The 25071-nt window shown below is 37.1% G+C and overlaps 1 protein-coding gene across 1 annotated transcript in view; it reads right to left on the bottom strand.

Moving 5' to 3' along the window:
- VWA8 (von Willebrand factor A domain containing 8) overlaps window positions 1–25071 on the bottom strand; it is a 366373-nt gene that overhangs the window by 166944 nt on the left and 174358 nt on the right. The window contains exon 21 of the mRNA XM_043579664.1: window positions 12329–12405. Within this exon, the coding sequence (XP_043435599.1) occupies window positions 12329–12405 (77 nt within the window). The remainder of the gene's footprint in view (window positions 1–12328; window positions 12406–25071) is intronic.

Genomic DNA, 25071 nt, shown 5'->3' with positions numbered 1-25071 from the left:
TTACAACTCTGGAGTGCAGGAAAATAAACGAATGTAATAGTCCAGGCATGGCCTGTGGCTGTGGGAAAGGAAAAGAGGAAGATATTTAGGAGACCTTAAAAAATGAAGACATGATTTCATAATGAATGACTGTCAAGGTGAAGAGTAGGGAAAGACAAAAGGTACAGGGCTTACAGGCCAGATGACTGGATACAGGGCTCTGTAAGTACAGAGAGGAAACATCTATTCTTTCCTTCACCAATTCCATAATTAACACTGCATTACTGACACCTGCCATGAACCAGGTCTAGAAAGGGGGCTGGAGAACACTGAAAAAGAAGAGTTGGTAAGAAGAGATGGATATTTTGGATTTGAAATGCCCCAGAGATACTTACGTGGATATTTGTAAAAGAAAAATGCAGATCTAAAGCTAAGAATAGAAGAAGGGGCAGAAGATGTGGCTCTCACCTATATATGGATAGAAGATGATACAGACTTATAGACAGGAGGTTTAATTTTAACTGGCTCCTTACCACATACCAGGCACTGTCCTAGTTACATGTGACATATATCATTTAATCCTTATAATAACTCTCTGATAAACTTTGGGCTCAAAGAAGTTACCCAAACTCATGCTTTCCTTCAAAAATGTGAGGCTTCCATTTTATTTTAGCCCAGGTGTATAATAAATGGTTTCTGACTTTTGACACAAGGCATTCCTAAACACTGTATCTGAAAACATACTCATAGCCTGGACTGTAGCATTATTGCCCTTTAACCAGTTATGAGCAGAAACCGGTAAAAAGTGCTACTAGTTCCAGTGATGCAGCAGCAGAACTGAAGTCCTCGGTAGAAAATGATATCCAATTATATGCAACTGCCCCTGAAGATTGGTTAAAAATAAAACAAAACCCTCACATTCAGAATGCGTGTGTGTATATAACACAGAAGACACCTTTGCTGGTACGGAGTGCAAAGCTTGTAGTCCTGTCCCTTGTTTTATTCAGTTTCACTTGGCTATAGGCTCAGCCCTGCTCAGTTCCTGACTTCCTATTCTAATCAGGGGATAAGGCACATGACTCACTGGTATTGCCCATAGAGGTTATAAATCTGATATTTGGGTATTTATAACAAGTTGCATATACTTCTGCCTCTGTTCTCTCCATTTTCTGATTATCAAACCAATACTCCCCTGGGTATCAGTATCCCTGGTACCCTATTTCCTCTAATCCTATCACCCTGGGTCAGACCCTAGCTAGGCCTGGGACCTCAGGCTGTTGGCTGGAATGTTATTCCAACCTATCACTAGCCCATGTTCTCACAGCTCACGGTCATCTGCAATCTTTTATGGATTCATCTTACACTGGGTCAATTCATCCACTGAATCTCTAGAACAGACAAAGCTACTGAAATGCTGGAATGTCTTATTGCAAATTCCACCACAATTATGAAGATGGTCATTGCTGCCAAGCTTACCCATTCACTCCTTATCACATCAGCCTTTAAAACATTTTCACATAATTTCCTTCACAGCATTGATACTTCCCTGTTTATTGTGTTATTTACTGCATATTTCCTCATTACCACTAGAAAGCTTCATGACAGAAATGACCTCAGCTGTCTTGTTCAATGCTGTATTTCTCAAGGCCTAGAACAGTGCTATGGATTGTGCTGTCCCTCAGTAAAGGTTCCTTATGGTATATGCCATTGGCACCCTGCACAGATCTCCTTTACCACCAAATACACCTGGCCCCCGGCTACTGCAGCATGACTTCTGACAACTCATAGCTGCACCCTTCTCCAAAGAACTGCCCTCCACCACTGGGGAGCTACTCTGCCCAGAAATGCCTGGGAGTTAGAGGGTCCCCCTTAACCTCCCCTAGGGGACAGCCTGTAACCAATGACTTACTGATATGGGGGCAAAAAAGGCTGGCCCATCTTGCTTCCAAATGGGATAGATGAGCAGTGCCATTCATGCTCCAGAGCTCTCTGGCTGAGGCCAGATGGCCTAAAACCTCTCTTTTCCACAGCTGTATCCTAACTCCTTGGCCTCCCTGCAAGTTTTATCTCAAAGCTCTCCCTCTAAAATTACTTACACAAACATTTCCACCTCTGGCTCTGGTTCTAGAATACCTAGCCTAGATATTTGTTGATGGCCTGAAGGCATGAATGATGAAAAATGCAAACAACAACTCTTAGATTTTTCTAGCGATGTTCTTCGTTCTTCCTGTAAGAAAAATTATAGCTACATCTCAGTTAATAGAAATTACTTAATGGAGCCGTGAACTGAGCAATCCCAGTGAGACACAAATCGGCTTACTTAATCTAAACATGTCATGCCAGCCCCGTCTGCTCATGTTGTCACTGTTGGCGTCATCTGGAGTGTCTGGCCACAGCAATACCTGCCTTCCTTATAAGGAGCTGCGCTTTATGAAGCATTTTAGATTTTAATAAGTAAAAAGACTGGTGAGAAGTATAAGGCACCAGCTCAAGATACTTCTTCACTCTCCCTGCTTCTCAGGGTGCTGTGAGAAACCAGCCACTGATGCTAGCTGGAGAGGCCCAAAGAGAGAAGAGCAGATTAAGTGGTTGGGATGTGACGGTAAGCATGTTCAGAGAATCTGACATTGAAACAACTGTAAGTTTGAGTTGATTTTTATTACAGCTAAGGACTGAAACTTTTTTTGATCTCTCTCCCATCAGAGTATCACTAATTCTATAATGGAAGTCAGTGTGAGATAATAATTCTCTTAACAAAAATGTCTTTTACAAGTTAAAAGAAAAACACCCACAAAGGGTTGGAAGGTTATAAACTAAACTAACATTAGTGATTGACTTGAAGAAGGAGAGATAGGATTGGGGTGGTGGCTGAAGGGGACTTTAGCTCTAATCACAGTGTTTTATTTCTGTAAAAGGAAGAGTAGAATCAAATTTGAGAAAAATATTAACAGTTGTTAAATCTCAGGGGTAAGTTTGGGTAGGTGTTACATAGTTCTATTTACATTTTTTGGATTTTTGAAGTTTTTCTCAATCTAAAAAAAGTACATAACACTTGAAAGGAATGTAGCTCTTCTCTAATGGCAAGGGATGGAACAGAACTAAGAAAAAATGCACAAGGCACTGGTGGTTCTCAAGCTTATTTAGCTTGGGACTTAGGAAGTAGAAATGAAAGCTCCTCCTTCTTTCCAGTCTTCTCTTTCAAAATAGCCTAGAGCATGCTGGTCGCTGATTCTCCTAGTTTCAGGGGTGTGTGTGCAGCTTTGACTCAGCCACCTCTCTAACCCTCAACCTATGGCGAGAGCACGAGAGGTCAGAAGCAGTGTCGGCCCAGGAGGGACATCACGTAAAAGGCCACGAGAATTAATTTGGTTAATGTTTTTATGAATTACCTGGGTGATGGTTGATGATACACCCCAGGGGAGGTATGATGAGGAGGCAAAGTCAGTTTAATAATCTGGAAAAGTGGTCAAGAAAACAGAAAAAGAAATTTCATTAAGAGATTACTATTGAAAAAATGGAAAAATATGGAAAACTGGCCAAAGGAAAGAACTTGGGGTCAAGTTGAGCAAGGATTAGAAATAGGATGGTAGAATTAAAAAAATGAAGCTAGTATATACATGGATTAGAAAGTAAGAAAGTAAGGCTAGAAAGTAAGACTTGTATGACAGTTTTCCACATGGCTGGTACTTTAGTAAGGAATTTACTAAAACACTATCATCACTAAAATACTATTTGATTAGCACAACAAAGTCAAGAAGCAACACGGTGCAGTGATTAGAACACATGGCTGACCCCAGATTGTAAGAAGCCCGCTCTGTAACCTCAGCCAAGTTATTTAACTTCTCTGTCCCTCGGTGTCCTCACTGGCAAAACAGAGATGGGAATAGTACTGATCTTGTAGAGTTGCAGTGGGCAGAAATGAGTTACAATCTGAAAAGAGTTTACAGCAATGCTCAGTACAGAGTAGCTGCTACGTACATATTTGTTAAATAAAGAAACCAAAATAATATGGAAATATAAGTGGATTTGAAGATCATCCGGAAAAGAGTAAAAAATTATTACAAGCCTAAAGATCTACATGGAAAGGTTGGAGGGACTGACATAAATCCTCTAGTGAAAAAGAGGCAGCAGAAGGCATTCTTAGTGGGAGAACTACTGTCCAGCTGCTGATAAAATAGCAGCTTCTAAAATAGCTTTTTCAAATTCATAATGGGTAGGGTGAGACAGGAGTATCTCAGAGGGTTTTGCGTAGCAGCTGACACGTGACGTGCCTCCAATTCTCTAATGCTCTTATCAGTGCTAAGGATGGCTTGATGGCTCAAAAATAATTTTTTCTATGAGACTTAGAAAAGCTTTCGGTTCTTCTATTTTCTGTCGATACATCTACTTTCCCTCTGGGACTTTGTGAATTTCTAAATTTATACTGTCATATTCAGTTTTCTTCAGCCTGAGGATAAGTCTTAGATGTTCAATTATGCTGTGCCCATATCTTCCTCTTGGCAACAACTCTTGCATCTATGCACATACAACCCATGCCATACCACGCTGCCTCTCTCACCTCCTGGCTTTTAGATAGTATGTTTTTAATAACCATGATGTCCCATGCTCTGCTCTACACTTAGAAAACTCCTACTTTTCCTTCACACTCAGTTTGAGTGCCACCTTCTCCAGACACCTTCCCATATCACACACGGGTACACAGACTGTTGGGCACTTCTCTTCAAGGTTCCCACAGAACCTGCAAGTGCCTTCATAGCTTATATTCAACACTGTATGGCAAATGTTGTAGTCTCACCCACTGACAAGCAAGCAAGCTCCTTTAGGTCAAGATCAGTATCATCATCTATAGGGCATCAGTGCTAAGAATCTAATAAATACAAGTTAGATAAATGAATTAATATCTAATGAATAAACCAGACTCCTGCCCTCAAAAAATTCCCTATTTAGATGGGGAGGCTTGACTGGGGAAAGTAGAGTGGATGGAAATGAGATATAGAAATTAACTATAATGCAAATCAGAGTGAGATAAAAAAAAAAGTGGGGCATGTAGCAAGAAACTAGTATTATTATTAGCTTGCCTACATATTTAAGTGCCTAAAATATGTCAGACATGTGAATGCTCCTTTCCATACATTCTCTCCTTTAATTTTCACAACCATCCATAATAATCTTATTGAATATTATCCGTAATAATAATATTGAAATATTATTATTTAAATTTGATAAGTAAGGAAAATAGGACTCAAAAAGTTCAAGGCCACCAAAAAGTTAATGGTAAAGATAGGACTTGATCTCTGAAACTCACGTTCTTTCTTTCACAATGGTACACATTTAGTCCATACTATGGAGTTTCAAAGGAAGGGATGGTTACACCCAGAATGACAAATCAGAAAAGATTCCATGTAGCAGTAAAACTGGGCCAAATCTGAAGGATTAGGAGAGAAACACAGTGCATTTTACTTATTTTATCAAAAATTTTTAAAATATTTATTTATTTTTGGGAGAGAGAGAGAGAAAAAGACAGAGAGACAGAGTGTGAGCAAGGGAGGGGCAGAGAGAGAGGGAGACACAGAATCCAAAGCAGGCTCCAGGCTCTCAGCTGTCAGCACAGAGCCTGATGTGGGGCTCGAACTCATGAACTGTGAGATCATGACCTGAGCCAAAGTCAGACACTTAACTGACTGAGCCACCAGGCGCCCCATGAGAAACACAGTGCATTTTCGATGACAAAATAAAGACAGGCATGGATGCAAGTTCAAAACTTGTGAGTAGGACATAGAATGGTCCAGTCTGAAATAAGGTGAGCATACATGAGGAAGATCCCACTAAAGAGAAAGTCTGAACTATACAGAGAACCTGGGAACTCTATATTTACAATGGGCATCACTATTAAAAAAAATAACCAAGAGCATATAGGTCATGCTAATGATGACCTGTGCCATCATCTTCATATATGAAAGTTAGCAAATGAAAAAAAAAAACTGGTAAAATAAGTATTTCAAAGCCTTAAGATAATTCTTAACATAGAAGTGTACTTTTATCCACAGAGGAAGTAGAGCTGCAAAAGGTGACATATCAAGTGTCCTCTTGAACATCAAAGTAACATGACATTGTGGAAAAACAAGTAAACAGATGTACTTCACAAATATGAGCCATGTAGTCTCTTCTATTTGCAATACGTACCATAAAAGTAATTATATCCATTAATCTGTTAAATTACCTAAATCATACTCAGGACAACATCCTGATTTTAACTAAAGACATGAATTAAATTGTCCAGCTTCCTCATTTTATGGGATCTGATCATTAGAACATAAGATGGTAATAGTTAAAAAATACATGGGTTGTAGGTTTTATTCATGTATGTTTGGTGATGGTTTTGTTTATCAAGATTATGTTTTGAGTGGCCCATAACTAATTTTGTTGGAATGGCATCTATAAACTAAATTGAATGTGACTATTTAGATGGTAATAGCACAAATCCATTAAAAGGAATCTAAAATAAACAAAGTAAAGATGTTATGTAGGTCACCCGTAGATCAGAGAAGTCCAGGATATTTTTTTGATTGCTATTTTTAGGTCTTTTATTTTTTTTTTTTTTTAAATTTTTTTTTTTTTTCAATGTTTATTTATTTTTGGGACAGAGAGAGACAGAGCCTGAACGGGGGAGGGGCAGAGAGAGAGGGGGACACAGAATCGGAAACAGGCTCCAGGCTCTGAGCCATCAGCCCAGAGCCTGACGCGGGGCTCGAACTCCTGGACTGCGAGATCGTGACCTGGCTGAAGTCGGACGCTTAACCGACTGTGCCACCCAGGCGCCCCTATTTTTAGGTCTTTTAAAACATATGTTTCTCTTAAAGCAATTTTATGGCTTTAAATTTTATGTCAAATATAGCCCCAAAGCTGTGTATAATGAAAAAACTCCCCACATTGAACTTTGTGAGAATGTCAAATTTAATTAATAAAAATCCATTAATATTACATATTTTAAATAGAAATGGAGAGTTTTTACTTCCAACTTTATATAACAAATTCAGTATCAAATATTGCCAAATAGAGATACCTGAGTCCCTGTTACAGTGAGTAGATATTTTATTTATAATAAATCATCAGTCAGTAATGTAGCAATGGGTGCTATCAACAAAATTTATACAAATATTAGGCTTTGAAATTGTTATTACATTTTTAACTTAGAAAGTTTTTTCATAGATAACACATCTATACATTTATGTGGCCAATGTCAAAATTACCATAGAACACAAATAAGCAGAATACAATTCTTTACTATTAATGGATCATTTGTTATCTTAAGACAAAAAGTAGGTATAAAATGTATTGTAGGCAGAAAATGCATGTGGTATCTCTCCCTAATCTTCTGAACTTTTTAAAAAATGACTTATTTATTTTTGAGAGAGAGAGAGGGACAATGGGCAGGGCAGGGGCAGAGAGAGAGGAAGACACAGAATTTGAAGCAGTCTCCAGGCTCTGAGCTGTCAGCACAGAGCCCAACATGGGGCTTGAACTCATGAACTGTGAGATCATGACCTGAGCCGAAGCCAGATGCCTAACTGACTGAGCCACCGAGGCACCGCTAATCTTCCCAACTTTCTAAAGTACCTTGAATACCATCTTCTTCTTGCTTATTCAAAGATTTTGGAATATAGAGCTAAAAGATGCTACAAATTACCTTGTCTACCTTTCTTAATCAGAGATGAAAGAACTGAGAGCCAAAGGGAGACCCAAAGATAGATACCCTCAAACATATATAAATAAAAGGTAAAAAATCAATTACTTCAACATTCATATAAAAGAGTTTAAAACAGAAAAGCAGATTAAATCCAAAGGAAATAAAAGGAAGGGTATAATCAAGATAAAATCAGAAAATACTGACTAGAAAAGAAACACACAAAAGAGGTTCAACAATACCAGAAGTTGGTTGCTTGAACAGACCAATAATATTGACAACCTCCTGGAAAAACAGATCACGAATAAAAGAAAGAGAAGGCAGGTAACCAATACCAGGTATAAAAACGAAGATATCATTACTGAGCCTAAGGACATTAAAATATCATAAGATGATATTATAACAACTTTATACCAATAATTAGAAGACAATGAATAATTCCTAGAAAAATAAGATTTATCAAAACCTCTTAGAACTATTGAAGATAATGAATAATAAACAAAGGCCTGTTTACAATCAGTGTGATGATGACATACACCCAGGAATAATTACTAAGTACCTGTTTTATTTCTTTGTCTTCTTTTTTACTGATTGTGCTAAGTAACCTCCATAATTCACAATCAAAATTAATTGATATAATTCAGCCTAACACAGCCTATTTCTTTTAAAGTATTTTGGTGTCCAATATATAGAAATGGAAAAACTGTCCCATCATACAAAGGGACTCTCACATAAAGTGACTTCCTTATTTCTGGGGCATAAATTTGTAAGCCAATTTCAATCTTTGATGTCATCTTTAAAATAAGTTGGCTTTCTGCTTATTTTAAAATCTAAAATTTAAATTCATATGTTTTTGCTCAAATTGACATGGTATGCTTAAGTGGCATGGGAATATACACTAATTAAAACCTCCAAGTAATTACATATTTTTAAGGGCACCACTAAACAGTAGAAACTAAACACAATGCAACCAAAATAAAATAGCACAAATTCTAAGAATGAACAACTGCAATGCTCACTCTATCATCCTTAAAAATATAAAATATGGGTCTTGCCATGTGCTTTAAGGCTCAAAAACTAGAACTGTGATGTTATAAACAAAAGTTATTTAGGTGAGAACTAGCAAACTAGTCCAACTTTGATTCTTTCATTATTTTCTTCAAACTTTGTCCATGTAGGAAGAAAAACTTGTTTTAAAGCTTAAAGATGAGGGGAAAAGGTAGTTCTTCAGATGCAGGGGAACATAAAATATTGAAATAACTATAAAGAAGGACAGTATTATAGCTCTTTAAAGATAGAAATCATGTTTCTTATTCCTTTCTAAATCCTCTAAAACACATAGTTCTATAATCTTGACATAGTAAATTCCTAAAAAAGGTGAGTTGAAATTCCTAGGTTTATATAAGTTATTATTCATAGAAAGAAGAACCATGAGAAGATGAAGGAATAGGCTAGAAATTTTCCAAAACTATGCAGGTGACCTATGCAAGTTAAGGGATTGAGATGGCCTTGCTATGCCCTATTAAAATCAGCAAATTAAAATTTGCACATACTTTGTTAAATTTATTACTATGTATTTTATGTTTTTATCCTATTATAAATAATATTTAAAAATTACTTTTCTTTGTCCATTGCTATTATATAAAAATAAAACTGATGCTCCACATTGACCTAGTATCCTGTGATCTTTCTCAACTCACTTATTCTGATGGCTTTTTTTTTTTGTAGATTTCCTAGTATTTTCTATATATACAATCATGTCATCTTTAAATAAAGACAATTTACTTCTTTCATTTAAATATGTATTTTAGCTTTAGTTTTTTCTTGTCTTATTGCACTGATTAGGGCCTGCAGCATAATGCTGAATAGTGAATATCTCTGTTTTTTCCCCCATTATAGAAAGAGAGCATTTAGCTTTTCACCATTAAATATAAGTTAGCTGCAGGTTTTTCATAAATGTCTCTTCTTAAGTTGAGGAAGTTTCCTGCTATTTGTAATGTGTTACATTTTATCATGAATGGGTATTAAATCTTACCAAATACTTTTTTTTTGCAATGATTGAGATGATCACATAGCTTTTCCCTTATGCTATAGATTGAATGAGTCACATTGTTTGATTTTCAAATGTTAAGTCAACCTTACAATTCTGGGATAAAACTCACTTGATTACGATGTATTATCCTTTTTATATATTCTGGAAGTTGATTTTTTAATACTCTTTACAGATTTTTGTATCTATGTTCATGGAAAATGCTGCGCTGTAATTTATTTATATTATGCAGGTCTGCTGTTGAAAAAATACCCTCAGCTCTTGTTTATCCGAAAATATCTATTTTTAAAGATTTTTTTTTCCAAACACACTATTTGACACTCACTTCTCACTTTTTTTTCTTCTTTTGGCACTTTGAAAATAATCATTTCACTGAATTGTGGTTTGTATTTACTACATATGAAAAATCAGCAGTCATTTTTATCATTTTCCTTCTGTAATATGTTTTTTCCCCTGTAATATGTCTTTTTTCCTCTCTGGCAGTTTTAAAGATTTTTGTCTTCCAATTTTCAACAATTTAAATATAGTGTACTTTGTTGAGGTCTCTTGTTTATCCTACTTGAAAGTCACTGAGTTTCCTGGATTGGTGATTTTATGCTTTCCATCAAATTTGGGAATTTTTCCACCATTATGTCTTCAAATATTGTTCTGACTCATTCTTCTCCTTTCTTTTGAGACTCCGATTGCTCATATGTGAGACTGCTTTTTTTAGAGTTGCCATTTCTATATTGAGAATTCCTAATTATTCCCTCATTATACTCATTTTTTCTCCTTTAAATGCCTGAATATATTTATGGCAATTGTTTTATAGTCCTTGTCTGCTAATTCCACAATCTGTAATTTTGGGTTTTATTTCTACTGACCAATTTTCCTGCTTCTTTGTATGTCTAGTAATTTTCTATTGAATGCTTGACATTATGGATGCTATATATTGTTAAATGGATTTTACAGTCTTCCTTCATTTCATGTGAAGTTTGTTTGGCTAGGCAGTTAATGTACTTGTGAATTAGACAGATCTTTTAAAGACACTTCCCCCCTAACATCCATCCCTTTAATTTTTAAAGTCACTGTGCATGAGAAAAACGTCCAAAAATACTGCTAAATAGCAAGCATCCTTGTTTTCTCAAGGCTTTTTTTTTTCGTTTTTATTTATTTTATTTTTTAATATGAAATTTATTGTCAAATTGGTTTCCATACAACACCCAGTTAAACTTATTAAGGATGAGCATAAAGCAACTTTATTTTACAGATAGACTGGTTCTACTTCTAAAGCACATACTCTATAGAATATCTTCCGAATGCCAGGAGTGTTTAATGGAGGCTCCTAATCATGTGGGACCTCTGGTACTTGTTTAGCTCACAGATCTCAGGTAGCTGTAAGTTTCCCAGTATTTGTGAGTCCTGTGCAGTTTTATAATTCTTTACTATGGTAGGACTAATCTGGTACCACTTACTCCATCTCCATAATAGCTGGAGGTATAAATCCCAAGAGGGAGATTTTGTTTTTTGTTTTTTACTATCTCTCAGCTTTACTTTGGTTCTCTTCTCTTTCTTTCATGACTCATTAATTCTGCTTTCTTTTTTCTTACATTTTTCTCCCAAGAACATATTATTTAATGGAAGGACTCAAATGAGAAACTAATTCTTGCAACTCAATCCAATGTTTTTTCCACTACACAATACATACATATTTTTAAATGTTTATTTATTTTGGGAGAGTGAGAGTGTGAGTGGGGAAGGGGCAAAGAGAGAAGGAGAAAGAGAATTCCAAGCAGGCTCCACACTGTCAGTGCAGAGCCCAATGCGGGACTTGATCTCATGAATTGTGAGATCATGACCTGAGCATGAATCAAGAGTCAGATGCTTAAGTGAGTAACTGAGTAACACCCACTACACAATATGTTTTATCTCTTGGGATTAAAATAACAATTAAATCTAGTTTTAACCTGCTTATTACTTGGTATATTCCTTGATTTCTCTATTTTTTTCTCTCTCTCTCTCTTCCCATCTCTTTGTCTCTGTCTCTGTTTTGGTGGATCTGGTACTTACTTTTATTTTAGAAAGATTTAGAGCAGGTTGGCTGATACAGGTAAAAACAATTCATGTCAAGAAAATCTATTTGATTAAAAGCTATCCCTGAACCAGCATTCTGACCACACAAAACTAAATAATCCACAAAGTGTTTATAAGGAAGGCAAGGAGACTAATAACTTATTCTATATTTTTGGTTTCTTACCTCATTCCTGAGATCATATAGTAAATTGTTTCTCCTTGTGAGCTATTTTAGCTTCCTGTTAGTGAATGGGCTTAGCCTCTAATATTTTTATTCCAATTTAAGGGCCTTTATGTTGATGAAATCTGCTCCTAGAATGTAATGTTCATCACTCTCTGTCCACAAAATATCTATTTATTCATGTTTATAAAGCATTAGTCACTTTAAAAATAAATTTTGCCATGTTTTATTGCCTTTTAAGGAGGAGAAAGATAAGGACAGGAGGAACAGAAATAAAACTGGCTTATAAAATGGGCTTTTAAAAAAGTATTTTTAAATTGTACTGGGAGAAAAATAAATAATTAAACTACATCTCAAGAGGTTGTGGGTCTTACACTCTTACCTGTGCAGCTGAATGTATTCTCGAGGTCTGTTGAGCAGGTGAAGGAATCTGTCAACAATCTTGTTCTTTCCTACACCCTGTAATTACACAAGGAGCGTTAAACAAAAAGAGACTTTTGTGGAGGTAAAACAAACCAGAAGAATCTTTTGCCAAAATGTACTTTCTCAAAGTTGTACTGTTTCAGCTTATTGTTAATGAAAACATACATACATACATATATATATGTTTACATACAGCAAACAAATACAGCACAACTTCTGACAGAAAGGTTTTTAAAAAAGTTACTTCTAAGTACACTAGGTTAATTTACATAAAATACACTAAACGCATTCTTTTTATTTAAAAGGAACTTCATAATAACTTTTAGCCTTCTACAGCTTGTTTTTTCTGTTCTACAGTTTTACACTTAAATATAGATGTTATAGTACAATATTAATTATTTCAAATTTGAAGAATGGCATCAAAGGCAATAAACTAAGTATAAAAACAATGATTTTGCCAGTGGTTCTTCAGAAGTATGATTTTTAAAGACAGATGAATACAACACCGTACTTCGGTGTTAATCAAACACTCATTTATTTTTCTCCTTTTATCCCCTTTTCAGTCCTTTAAAACCTTGGAAACCTAAATTATAACCAAGGTTTATTAATAAGTCTCAACTAGGGGCACCTAGATGGCTCAGTCAGTTGAGTGTCCAATTATTGATTTCAGTTCACATCATGATCTCAGGGTCATGAGATGGATCCTCACGTGGCGCTCTGTGCTGAGCATGGAACCTGCTTAAGATCCTCTCTCTCCCTCCCTTCTTCTCAGCTCTTATGCACTCTTTCTCTCTTAAAAAAAAAGTTTCAACTATATCTGCTCTTGTTAGGAATGTCCTCATGTCCTTACCACTTATTGATGCTGAGAGTTGTTGCCATCCTTTGTAGAAGACAGACTGTTAAAAATGGAAACCACTCCCATGCTAGTTCCCCATTTTAAAGTTTTCTCTTAGAGGTGGAATACTCTATTAACGGAATGTGACTCTTTTAACAAGTGAGTTGTGTGGGAAGAGTAGAAGTCGTCAAAAAGCTAAATTCCATGGTCATATGTAGTCATAGCGATAAATAACACTTACTGATTTCTTATACCCTCCCTGCCAAGCTCTATGCTAGGTATTTACCTGTGTTCTTTCATTTGATTACCATAACAGCTCTATGAGGTAAGTATTTTGATTATTCCAACTTCACAAATCAAGACACCAAGTCTCAGAAAAGCCAAGCAACATGTTTGTGGTCACAAAGCCAGGATTCAAATCCAGGTCTGTCTGATTCTGATGCTCATGCTTTTAGTCCCAACATTATGGATTATATTTCTCTCAGTTTGAAATTGATTTAGGGAAATGGGGCCTTGAGTTTTCTCCTCCCCTACTGCTAGGAGTCCATCCTAAGGAAATCATTAGGCAGATCAGGAAAATGCATGGCGCTAAACAGTAAGAGCATAACCCCAATAGAAGGAAGCAGGCATTGGTATTTCTGCTACATGTTCAAATATCTTGTAAAGAAAGGCATTCTACAAGCACAGAGGATAGAAATTCAAATCAATCAAATGAGTATTTATTGAGCATTCTCATAGTCCAAGAACTGTGACAGTTCCTCTAAGATAAACAAATTCGCAAAGAAAATATGAGAAGTTGTCCCTCACAGTTCTCAAAAGGAGGCAAGATACATACACAGGGAGCACAGAAGACAAGTCACCAGTGTACATAAATAACTGCTAACTTATATGACATAGATTCTAATAACCTTAGAATCTTTCTCTTCTCTTTGGCCCACTAAATATGTCATAAGATGACAGATGCAAGAGAGACTAAGAGGGCTGGAATGATTACCAATTAATAAATACGACAGAGATATGAGGCACACACAGAAACACACAGTAGCAAGCAATTAAGATCCATTGTATACCCTCAATTCAGGGAAACAGAATGAATCAATATTTAAAGAAGGACAATATGGCAATAATATGCAAACTATACTGAAAGAGGAGAGACTGGTATCCAGGAGATTGATTGTTTATCCACTCAACATATAAACAAACATTTACTGAGTGTTGGCACATATCAGGAGAGAGACCAGTGAATGAGACAGATAAGGTTTCCACTCTTCTGGAACTCCCTTTTCAGAAGTGTGGAGACAGAAGGATTGGAAGGTAGATTAGAAAAGTAGGTAGAAAGCCAGCAACATATAGTTAGACAACTAACAAAATAAAGAAAATTATCAAGCAGTGATGTTCTCTACACACAGTTAAGATAGGGTGAGGTAATACTAACTGGGTGGTTATTGACATTGATTTAGAAGTGAAGACCTTTCCTCAGGTAACTTTAAGCTGAGATCTAGATGACGAGGAGCCAGTGCTATCAAGACTCCAGAAGGGGCATTCCAGGAGAAGAGCTGCTACAGCTGATCCCCTAAAGTACATATAAGCTTAGGATATCTGAGGAGCAGCCCATGTGTTCAAGTGTTGTAGGCAAGAGAAGAATATACAAGATAAAGAAATAAAAGTAAGTAGGGTCTAACCAACCAAGTTTACAAGTCAAGGTGAAGAAGTGGGATTTTATTCTATTCGATAGGGAGCGATTTATATATATATATATATTTACATACTTATATATATATTTAATATTTATACATATTTATATATTTATATTTACATATATATATTTATTTATTTATTTTTGAGAGAGAGAGAGAGAGAGAGAGAGCGAGAGAGAGAGAGAGAATAAGCAGGGAAGGGCAGAGAGACAGGGAGACACAGAATCCGAAGCAGGCTCCAGGCTCTGAGTTGTCAGCACAGGGCCCGACGTGGGGCGTGAACTCATGAACCGTGAGATCATGACCTGAGCCAAAGTTGGACGCCCAACCGACTGAACCACCTAGGAGCCCCCATTACAAGATTTTTCAGCAGGGAAGTGACATGAACTAATACATAGGTATGGAGAGTGAATTATAAGGGAGGGGGTAAGGATGGAAACTGGGAACCAGTTGGAATGCTACTTCCAGAATCCAGGCAAGAGACAGTGATGGCTTAGATAAGGGAGGTACAAGTGGAGAAAGACAGATTCAACTTGTTTTGCAAGTAAAGCTGACAAAACTGGCTCACGAACTGGATAAGGGAGGGTAAAGGAAAAGAAAGATCAAAGGTTACTTCTAGATAATTCCTTGAGCAAATGGATAGGAAAGACTAGGGGAGGAAGACCTTTTTCAGGAGGAAAAATCAAGAGCTAACCCTATCTTTCTCCAAAGCATTTATCATATTTAACATTCCGTCAATTTATTTGCTTGTGTGTTACCTTTCTCCCGGACTGGAAATGTTAGCTCAAGAAGCTTGTCTTGTACACTACTGTATTGCTAGTGTCTAGAATGGTGCTCACACTAAGTAGGTACTCAGCTGATTTGTCTAATGAATTAATGATATCTACATCTCCCCAGGTGTTTATGGCAGTGACCCCAGTCATCCTCAGTACTTCTGACTCCCTCTCAATTCATTACTATTCCTCTCATTTCTATCTCCAAAATAGATCTTAAGTCTGTCAAATTTCTCTGGAATCATCTTAAACCAAAGGAATATCTTATCTTGTCTAGAACAGTAGTTCTCAAGCTTTGATGAGCAAATGAATCACCTCTCAGATCTTAACAAGATGCAGAATGATTTGGTAGGTCTGGGCTGGGGTCTGAGACTCTGCATCTCTAAGATGCTTCCAAGTGGCACCAACACTGCTCATCCACAGACTTTGTGCAGCAAGAATATGTACCTGCAATAGTCTCACAACTGAGCTCCCTACATTCATTCATTCATTCATTCATTCACTCTATTCATTTGTTCATTCTATTCATTCATTCATTCATGCTATTTTGAATGTATTTTCCACACTGCCAGCTGGAGTAATGTTCTTAACAGATAAATTAGATTATGTCATTCTGCTCAACCCCACTCAGTAGCTTCTCACCGCATTTAGAGGAAGTGTGAAAATTCTTCCTGTGGCCTGTAAGGTCCTACATGCTCTAGCCTCCACTCATTCCTCCAGGCCTCCAGTGTCCACTCTTCTCCACCCAAACACTGTTCTAGTCACACTCAGCTTCCTTCAGTCCTTAAAAGATTCCAAGCTCTTCCTACCTCAGGTGACTTGCCCATGCACATCCTTCTCCTTGGGGAGCTTTTCTATCATTCACCATCTTAGTCATTCATACTCATTATCTTAACTCCCTTCTTCACAAAGGCTTCTCCTACCTCCCAGTGTAAGTTAGGCTCTTCCTCACCTCCCACACTACCCTTTATTTTTCCTTCTTAAGCATAAGTAGGATTTATATGGGTGACAACTTGTTCATAAAGTCTCTCTCATCCACTGTTCTGTGAACTGAAAATGTCCTGAGGCCAGGGTCCAGGACTATTTATTGCTGGTTTGCCCAAAGCCCAGCACAGAGCCTGACACAATAATGCATTCAATAAACATTTGTCCAATGAATGAATACAAAGAATTTGGAAAATACTGGAAAAGGGTATAAAATCCCAGTAAGATATGAACTGTGATCATGTTAATAAAGATAGTGAATATTGGAAACTGTGATGAGTTCCAAACTAGTAAAAACTGGTCAAGTTTTGCAATGATCCAATTTACACATTTCACCTACAAAAGATTCAACGTTATTAGAGCTGTCAAACTGACAAATTCACTGACGTAAGAACAATGGATCATTTCGTCTTCTAGGAATCTTTTTGATATCTAACTAGATTTCTCCCCAGATAGTTCCAAGTCTAACACAGGAACAAAGAGAAGGAAAATATTTTCACATTTGCACATATACTACAAAGCTCTGTAAGCTTTAAATGGCATGTTCTAACAAACATAAAATTTTAAATAGATACATTCAGAGGAGTAAAATGTGTTTGCTAACATATCAAGTCTGCTAACTTCAAAGAATCTAGAGAAAGCAAGTATCATAAACGCACTGTAATGTCAGAAATACAAAGGATCTCCTGATAGAAACAGATCATGGAAAGCTACTGCCAGGAGTTCCTGCTCCCTGCCCACCTCCAAAGTTACCTAATCAGCCATGCTTTTCAAACTGCTCTGGAGCAACATACTGTTTTAGGGCCTTACAAGTCCCAGAGATGTGGGATGTGACATGAAATCCCCAGCTGCCACTGGGGATCTCTTTTTCTTTATGTTAGGGTCTTTAGAACCTCAGAACTTCTAGCTCAGCTATCTTCTTGCTCCATATACTCTCCCTGGGCAATCTCAGCCACTCCCATAACTGGAGTCATCACATAGGGCTCAAATCTCTTTCCGAAGCTTCAGCTGAGATCCCTTATCCCTGTCAACTGAACTTCTGCACCAGATGTTCATAGTGGACTCATTATGCTGCCACCGAAACCCACTCCTTTTTCTTTTTAATCCCAGTATAAGAGAGTATCACCATGTACCCTGCTACTCAATGAACGAACCTTGGAACGTTTTTGACTAGTCTACTTGTTCCTATGACCCCATTCAATGTCACTACAACCTGTGTAGTCTCTACCTGCAAAATGTTTTTATTCTTTCTTCTCACTCCTTTCTCTCCTTTTCTTCCTTATTTCCTATCTTCCCTCCCTCCCTTGTCCAATACGTCAACTATTTTAACACATAACATTACAGGTAATGTACTAGCTGAGCAAGATATGATGGTAAATAAAATAGCCATGGCCCGTGGTCACACTCACAGCTTACCATCTAGTAAGAAGCAAAGACAATTAAGCAAATATAACAAGTACACCTATAATAAGTGTTATGCTATGGGATATCCGAGATACCTGAAGATTTTAGCAAAGGGCTCAGGCAGACCCACCACACATAATACTGTTTAGTGGGGATGTCAAGGAGTTAAGGAGGTAATGGGGAGAAGGAGGAGGAGGAGGAAGAGTGTTCCAGGTGGAGAGAAGAGTATGTGTAAAGACTTGAGGGCAATCGTGAGCTGGAGTGCTGGACAGGTCTGAGAGAGGGCAAAGGCTAGAGCAGGAATGAGGAAGGGAATGGTAAGAAATCAAACAAGAATGGCAGGCAGGGTCTAGCTCTGGCAAAGCCTTGGAAGCCAGTTAAAAGAGCTTGGGCTATTTCCCAAAAGTAGAAGTAGAGTAGAGGAGTAATAGGATCAGATTTTGATTTTTGGAAAACCACTCTGTAGAATGATCTGGCAGACAGAAAGAATGAAAGCCTAAGAAAGCAGCCCAGAAATGCCTTAAAAAAATCCAGGCAGGAGATGATGGTGGTTTAAACTAAGGAGAAGAAATGGATGGATTTAATAGGTATTTAGGGAGAAGAACTAATGGGATCTGGTGATGGTCTGGATGTGGAGATGAGGAGACAGAGGAGTCAGTTTCTATCTGGGGCCACAGGCTGGAAGGTGGTGCCATTTACTGACAAATGAAACAGGGGAGGAGAAGTGGATTTGCTGGGAGGAGGAGGGAAGCCTAGTTTTAAAAAAAGGCAGTTTAATTTTGGATTTATTTACTTTGAAGTGCCTGCCTCCCAGATCTGCTCCTTCCTCTCCAATTCACTGTCACTACTCAAGGGCGGCCCATCGTTGTGCCAGGAGTCTTTTGGTCTCCCTCCTCTGGACTCACAACAGGCCAGCCCACGATTTGTTTAGTTATTTTTCTAAAATAGAGATCTCATCAGGTCATTTCTGACTTCATTTTGAAAGCTCTGATGGTTCCTTCGAGGAAATGCTAAAAGCATAACCTCAAAAGGAATTTCTATAAATATGCGGAGCAGAAAGGACCAGTTACAGCGATTTGTGCTTTCCAATCAGTTTTTGCCTAGAACACAAAATCCTCAGGATTACTTTAATTGAATAAATACATAAATAGTCTCTTATTTTTCCATCATAAAAGTTACACACATTCATTTTCCTCACTGGGAAATGTAAAAAACAAAACATTATACAACGTGCAGCTGCTAAAACAAACCTGCTACCATTTTCATCTTGTGCCTCTGAGTATTTATGTTCAGTTGTCATTATTCTCTATATAAAATGTGTATTCTCTAATAGAAATTAGCATGAAGTTAACAGTTTTTACATCATATTTAACTCATATTAGGGATAATATTTAGTGAGTTGAAAATTTAAAAAGGGAGAAGGAAGCTGTGGAATGAATGAGAAGTCTGAGAAAAAACAAAATGTCTCACGAGAATGGCACTTTCTTGTATCATTACTGTTCCATCTCACTGTGGTAATATCCTGGAGAGAAGGACCTTCGCAGATGTAGGAGTCAGATGGTCCTTCAACTACAGGGTTAAGAGAAGCAGGGAACATGTTACGTCCCACAGACACGAATCAAACCAAGGATAGGAAGTAAACATGCTTCCAGTTTCTGTGAGAGAAAACATCAGGGACCATGACCTAAAGGACTTGAAAGATTCTGGGATTCTTATACATTCCTCAGGTTTCTTATTTTAATTATCCTGTTTCCTCAGAGAGATTAGCAGTAAAATCCTTTAAAGGAAAAGGCTGTAGGCCTTGTCTTCCTGGACAAGGAGAACATACAGAATTTTGGAAACTCCATCTGTATCCCATCAAGGGGGAGGGGGAGATAGGAGTGGAGCAGGAGAAAAGACCTAAAGCAGAATGGAGAGCAGGTAAGAGAAAATGAATCCAGGGATGAGACCTGGGCCAGTCCAGATGTTGAAGGATATGTCATAGCAGGTAAACTTGAAAGCTGCTGGCAGCCCTCTGCAAGTCTCACTCAAATGTGTTCTTAATCAACCAACAGTCTCCTGAACCTTCGCGCTCCCACAGCTTTGCTTACGTTGTTCGTTCTGAGAATAGCCCATCCTTCCCCCATCTATCCAAATTCTTCCACTCACTCTTTAGTGTTCTGATCAAATGTCTCGCTTCTTGGAAGTTTTGCCTGACTCTCCCATTCTTTTCTCTCTCTGACCATCAGAACAATCTCCTCCTTTGGGCTCCCAAGCCATTGTCTTACAGCACTCACCACACTGTACTTTAGCAACAGGTCTGGTGCCTGGGAGGGAAAACTCCCTCCCTGAGGCCAGGATCGGTCTCCCAGTTCACACACCTCATTCACCTCACGTATAACCTGCAGGGAATAACTACTAAAATTTGAGGAAAGAAGAAAGTAAGAAAGGAAAGGGAAGTCATGCGACTTGCTCTTGCAAAAGGAGGTAGAAAGCTGTTCCAGGAAGCTTCTGCTCCCTTTGTGCAAACAAAGAGGAGGAAACTAACATTTATGGAGCCCTCTGCTGTATGCATACACACCCTTTCGGTGCTTAATCACTTGAATCCTCATGCTAGCCCATGTGAGCAGGAGATAATGTACCTGCTTGGAGAGAAGCAAACTTAAATTTCAAGTGGTTAGGAACCCGGCACACAATGGGATTTGAAGGCATATCCATTCTGATTCAACAGATTGGGCTGTTTTCTGTTTCACCATATTGCAAAACAAAATGTCAGGAGGTACCCTCACTGAACTGATTTACATGGAAGTTTATATCCTGATGTCATACATCAGTCAAGATCAGTCATTTCACAGTTATGATATACTAAAACATGTGTCCAGCAACTCCCTGTATAGAATCCAAGGTTCAGGAGGGAGAACAGTGAGAAAGTCAAGTTCGATCTTTCCTTCTGCAGTAATTTTTAAAATCGACTCCAACCGAGTGTTTACCACTGCCAGTGCTCCGCTTTCTCTCATGTGTTTCCCTCAACTTAGGGCATTCCTTCTAGTTCTCCCTAATTCTTTAATAACATTCATACAGTTAGACCAGTTTGTATAATATTTACAGATAATTTCTGCACAGTGTTCTAATTTCCTTTTTAAAAAAGCTACTATATGAATGTCATTAACAAATACCAACTGCAATAAAAAAAATAACAAAGAGACTAATACTACAGTAAATTGAGAGAAATAAATTGTGGCTGCTTTTTTTAAACCTTATAAGTTCTATCAAATGTTGAACCTTCTAATTCTTTGCTTCTGCCCGAAAATATACTTAATATACTAGCAGTTAAGAAACCTGGATTATGATCTCTGCTTTATCTCTCTCCAGATGGAGGTCTCTACCACCATCTGAGCCTAGATTTGTTCATTTGAATAAAGAGGGCCTAGACATGCTGATCCCTAAACACTTTTATTCTAATATTCTGTAATCGCATAGTAAAATGTGAGATTACTGCTATATAAATCACCGGAAATTTATTTTCCAAATTCTCTCAGTGAACCTGCACTACTTAGGTAATCAGAAAAAAATTATTAAAACTGAATAGTAAACAATCCTAAACATGTGCACAAGTGGCTTCTTCGTAACAGAGCCAATAAACATACCCAGAAGCCAGACGGAAAGACATACTTTTCAACTGCACTATGAGTTTGCATGGCTTGAAAACACACTTACTTATAAAGCTTTCTGTCAAAGTCATAATCTCTTTTTCAAACAGGAATGATGAAATCCACATCCCTGCAACTCCTCTTTGAAATACTGTGCTGCTATAAATGGCAAAGGTATACTCTTAGGTAGTTTGGTCATTAGGTATGACCAAAGCAACCATGACAAATCTTGTGGAGGGAAAAGAAAAATCAATATGTGTGCAAGAACAACATGCAAATTCAAAATAAGTGCAAAAGAACATTCACTAAGAAACACTGAATGGTCAAGAATTTCCAGATCGTAATACAAACAACTTCATTAGGAAGCAAGGGGTTGGAGAAGGGACACAACATAATACAATCTAAAATAAAGATGACTGTCCTTATCTTTGATAAACCCAAGTATTTCATACCCTTGGGACTCCCAGGCTGCTAGAGCTCCTAGAATCATAGCACATTTAGTTATCAAATTCCCTGCTGCCACTACCAGCTGGGGACTACAGACAAGATTTCTGGACAAACTGTTCAGTCCCTTTACAGATATCAGACAATTCTGCTGGCATAGCAACGTGCTATGTTTCTAATGTTGCACAGTAGCAATCTGCTAGGGCTCAGTTCAAATTATTAATTAGCAAAATTCACACATTCTTTAATTTTGGCAATAAAATATTCACAGCATCTCAATATTAAATAATTCAACAAACATGACTTTACCAGGAGAAAAACTAAGTCCATGATCACAAAAAGCCTATGATTAACGGGTGGAGTAAGATACAAAGGATTATATACGGTTATGTAGTAACAACGTGCATAGAGTTCTGCTTAGTTGGCCCTAAAGATGCGCTTACTGATTTTCATAATGTATAAATATCTCAAAGTCAAAGGCTATGAAAATCAAGAAAAGAAAGCAGTTATTTCTAACCTGGAAAAAAATGGATATGGTTTGAGGTCACTGTTGTACAAATTAATGAGGGACTTAAACTGGCTTAACAAAATTTATTCTAGACAGTATTTCCTCAGATGTTTATCAACACTGGTGTAGTTCTGAATAAAATGTTTACATTTGTGAAAATTTGTTACCCTGCTCAGGGTAAAGAGGACAGGAGAGTATTGCATTCCTTTTTCAAAGAGACTTGGGAGGGACGTCAACTAAATATAATTTCCAGCCTTTGTTTAAATGCTGATTGGGATAAACCAAGTGTGAAATGACTGTCTGGAGATAGCTGTGGAAAAATGAAAAAAGGGTATCAGAATATATTCAGGGATTATTATTAATTTGTTAGGTGTACAGAATTGTGGTTATATTAGAAATGAATACCGGGATGGCTATGAGAAAAACGCATTATGTAAAAGAATAATGCATGAAAAGACAACATAAAAAAGCGTTGGGGGAATAGATAAAACAAGTTAGATAAAATGCTATTAATTGTTAAAGCTAAGTAACCAGTAAAAGGGTTCGTTACATACTCTGCTTTTTATAGAAAATTACAAAACGCCCTGTACTCTGTATGTAAAGCATACTCTTTAGCCTGTGGCACTCAACCAAAGTTAGCAATTACATATTATTATTCTTGTTGCTGTTACCATTATTATTCCTAGGGTAAGCATTCCTGTGGTATGGTGAAAAATAAGTGTGAACTTTGAGGTCGGAGCCCTAACTCTGCCACTAACTAGCTATGTGATCTTGAGCAAATATTTTAACTTTTTTGAGTTTTAGAAGGCTTATTTGTAAAATGTGAACCTAAAAACATTTACCTCAAAAGGCTGGTGTAGAACTAAATGAAATGGTTTTAAAAAAAGGATATTGAAAATTGTAAAATGTACAAATATTACCATTTTTAACCCTTATACTCATAAGAAACTTGTAGTTGTAGATGAAATCTACAGTTGTAGATAAAATCAAAAACATCACAACTTAAAAAAAGTATCAAAATAGTGAAAAATATTATAAAATTTCAGAAAAAAAGATTATTATTATTTTTTAAAGATTTTATTTTTAAGTAATCAGTATACCTAACGTGGGGCTTGATCACACAACCCCAACACTAGAGTTGCATGCTCTACTTACTGAGCCAGGCAGACACCCCAAGATTATTTCTACTTGGGAAAGACTAGGAAAGGTTTTGCTGAAGAAGAAATATCTGGGCTTTGAAAACTGGCAGGATTTTCATCGGCAAAGATGAGAGAAGTGCTGTGTGAAGCCAACAATATGAAAAATGGCTGGGGGAGCAAAAGGGCCTGGTTTACTCAGGGAGGCTAAGAAACTCAAATCTGGAAGAATTAAAATTATACAAGGAGTTTGGAGCCAGGTTACAGATCGTTTTAAGTGTCTCCCTCGGAGACTTTATCTGATAAGCAAGGAAGAGCCACTTACAACTTTTACCAGGAAAATAAAATTAAGAGATACTTTCTAAGATTTATCTCACTGCTGATAGATCAGAAATTGCCAAGGAAGTGAAAAGAATAAAGAATCAGTACTGTAAAAACATGAAGCACATGAAAGTCAGGGATAGAGAAGACATCCTATGTGAAAAATCAGCCAGAGCTGACTTTTGATTTGATAAGGAAGACATAACACAATAGAATTTTGATAAGGGCAAAAGTATAGGCTGTGGAATACAAGGAGAGCCTAAGTATAAAATTTTCACCAGACCACTATTATTGGTAAAATGATACAAAAAGCTAGTTTAAAATGAAGAAAGAAAGAAAGAAAGAAAGAAAGAAAGAAAGAAAGAAAGAAAAGAAAAGAAAAGAAAAGAAAAGAAAGGGAGGGAGGGAGGGAGGGAGGGAGGAAGGAAGGAAGGAAAGAAAGAAAGAAAGAAAGAAAGAAAGAAAGAAGAGAAAAAAGGAGGGAGGAAAGAAAGAAAGAAAGAAAGAAAGAAAGAGAAGAAAAGAAAAAAGAAAGATCTGGCAAATTACTGGATTATATTCATTTAGAAGTGACTACAAATTATTATGTTTCATTAAACATAAATCAAAATTTGATGATTTGCTTTGCAATTTTATCTCACATTATATATAGACGATTACATTTTCATCTCTTAAAATACTGCATATTAGAAAAACACTCTTAGGTAGGGATAGCCGAGCACTTTGGAACACTATATTGCTGAAATATTTCTTCCTTCTAATATCTGATAAAATGCAACTGTCTCTCAAAACTCAAGGGTTCTTACACAAAAACCTAAGTTTATTCTTAGTGAGTTTTTAAAAAACAATAAAAACTACGCACCTATAGGTTGATTCTATAACGCCAAACACCCACAATCAATATTTTGCATATCAAATAGAATATAGCTCTATAAATCAAGAGAAAAGAAAATCTGGGAAGAAAAGAAGCT

Source organism: Prionailurus bengalensis, chromosome A1 (genome assembly GCF_016509475.1).
Source record: "Prionailurus bengalensis isolate Pbe53 chromosome A1, Fcat_Pben_1.1_paternal_pri, whole genome shotgun sequence".
Classification (NCBI taxonomy): domain Eukaryota; kingdom Metazoa; phylum Chordata; class Mammalia; order Carnivora; family Felidae; genus Prionailurus; species Prionailurus bengalensis.
Note: the sequence above shows the minus strand (reverse complement) of the source record. Positions and strands in the feature narration are given on the sequence as shown.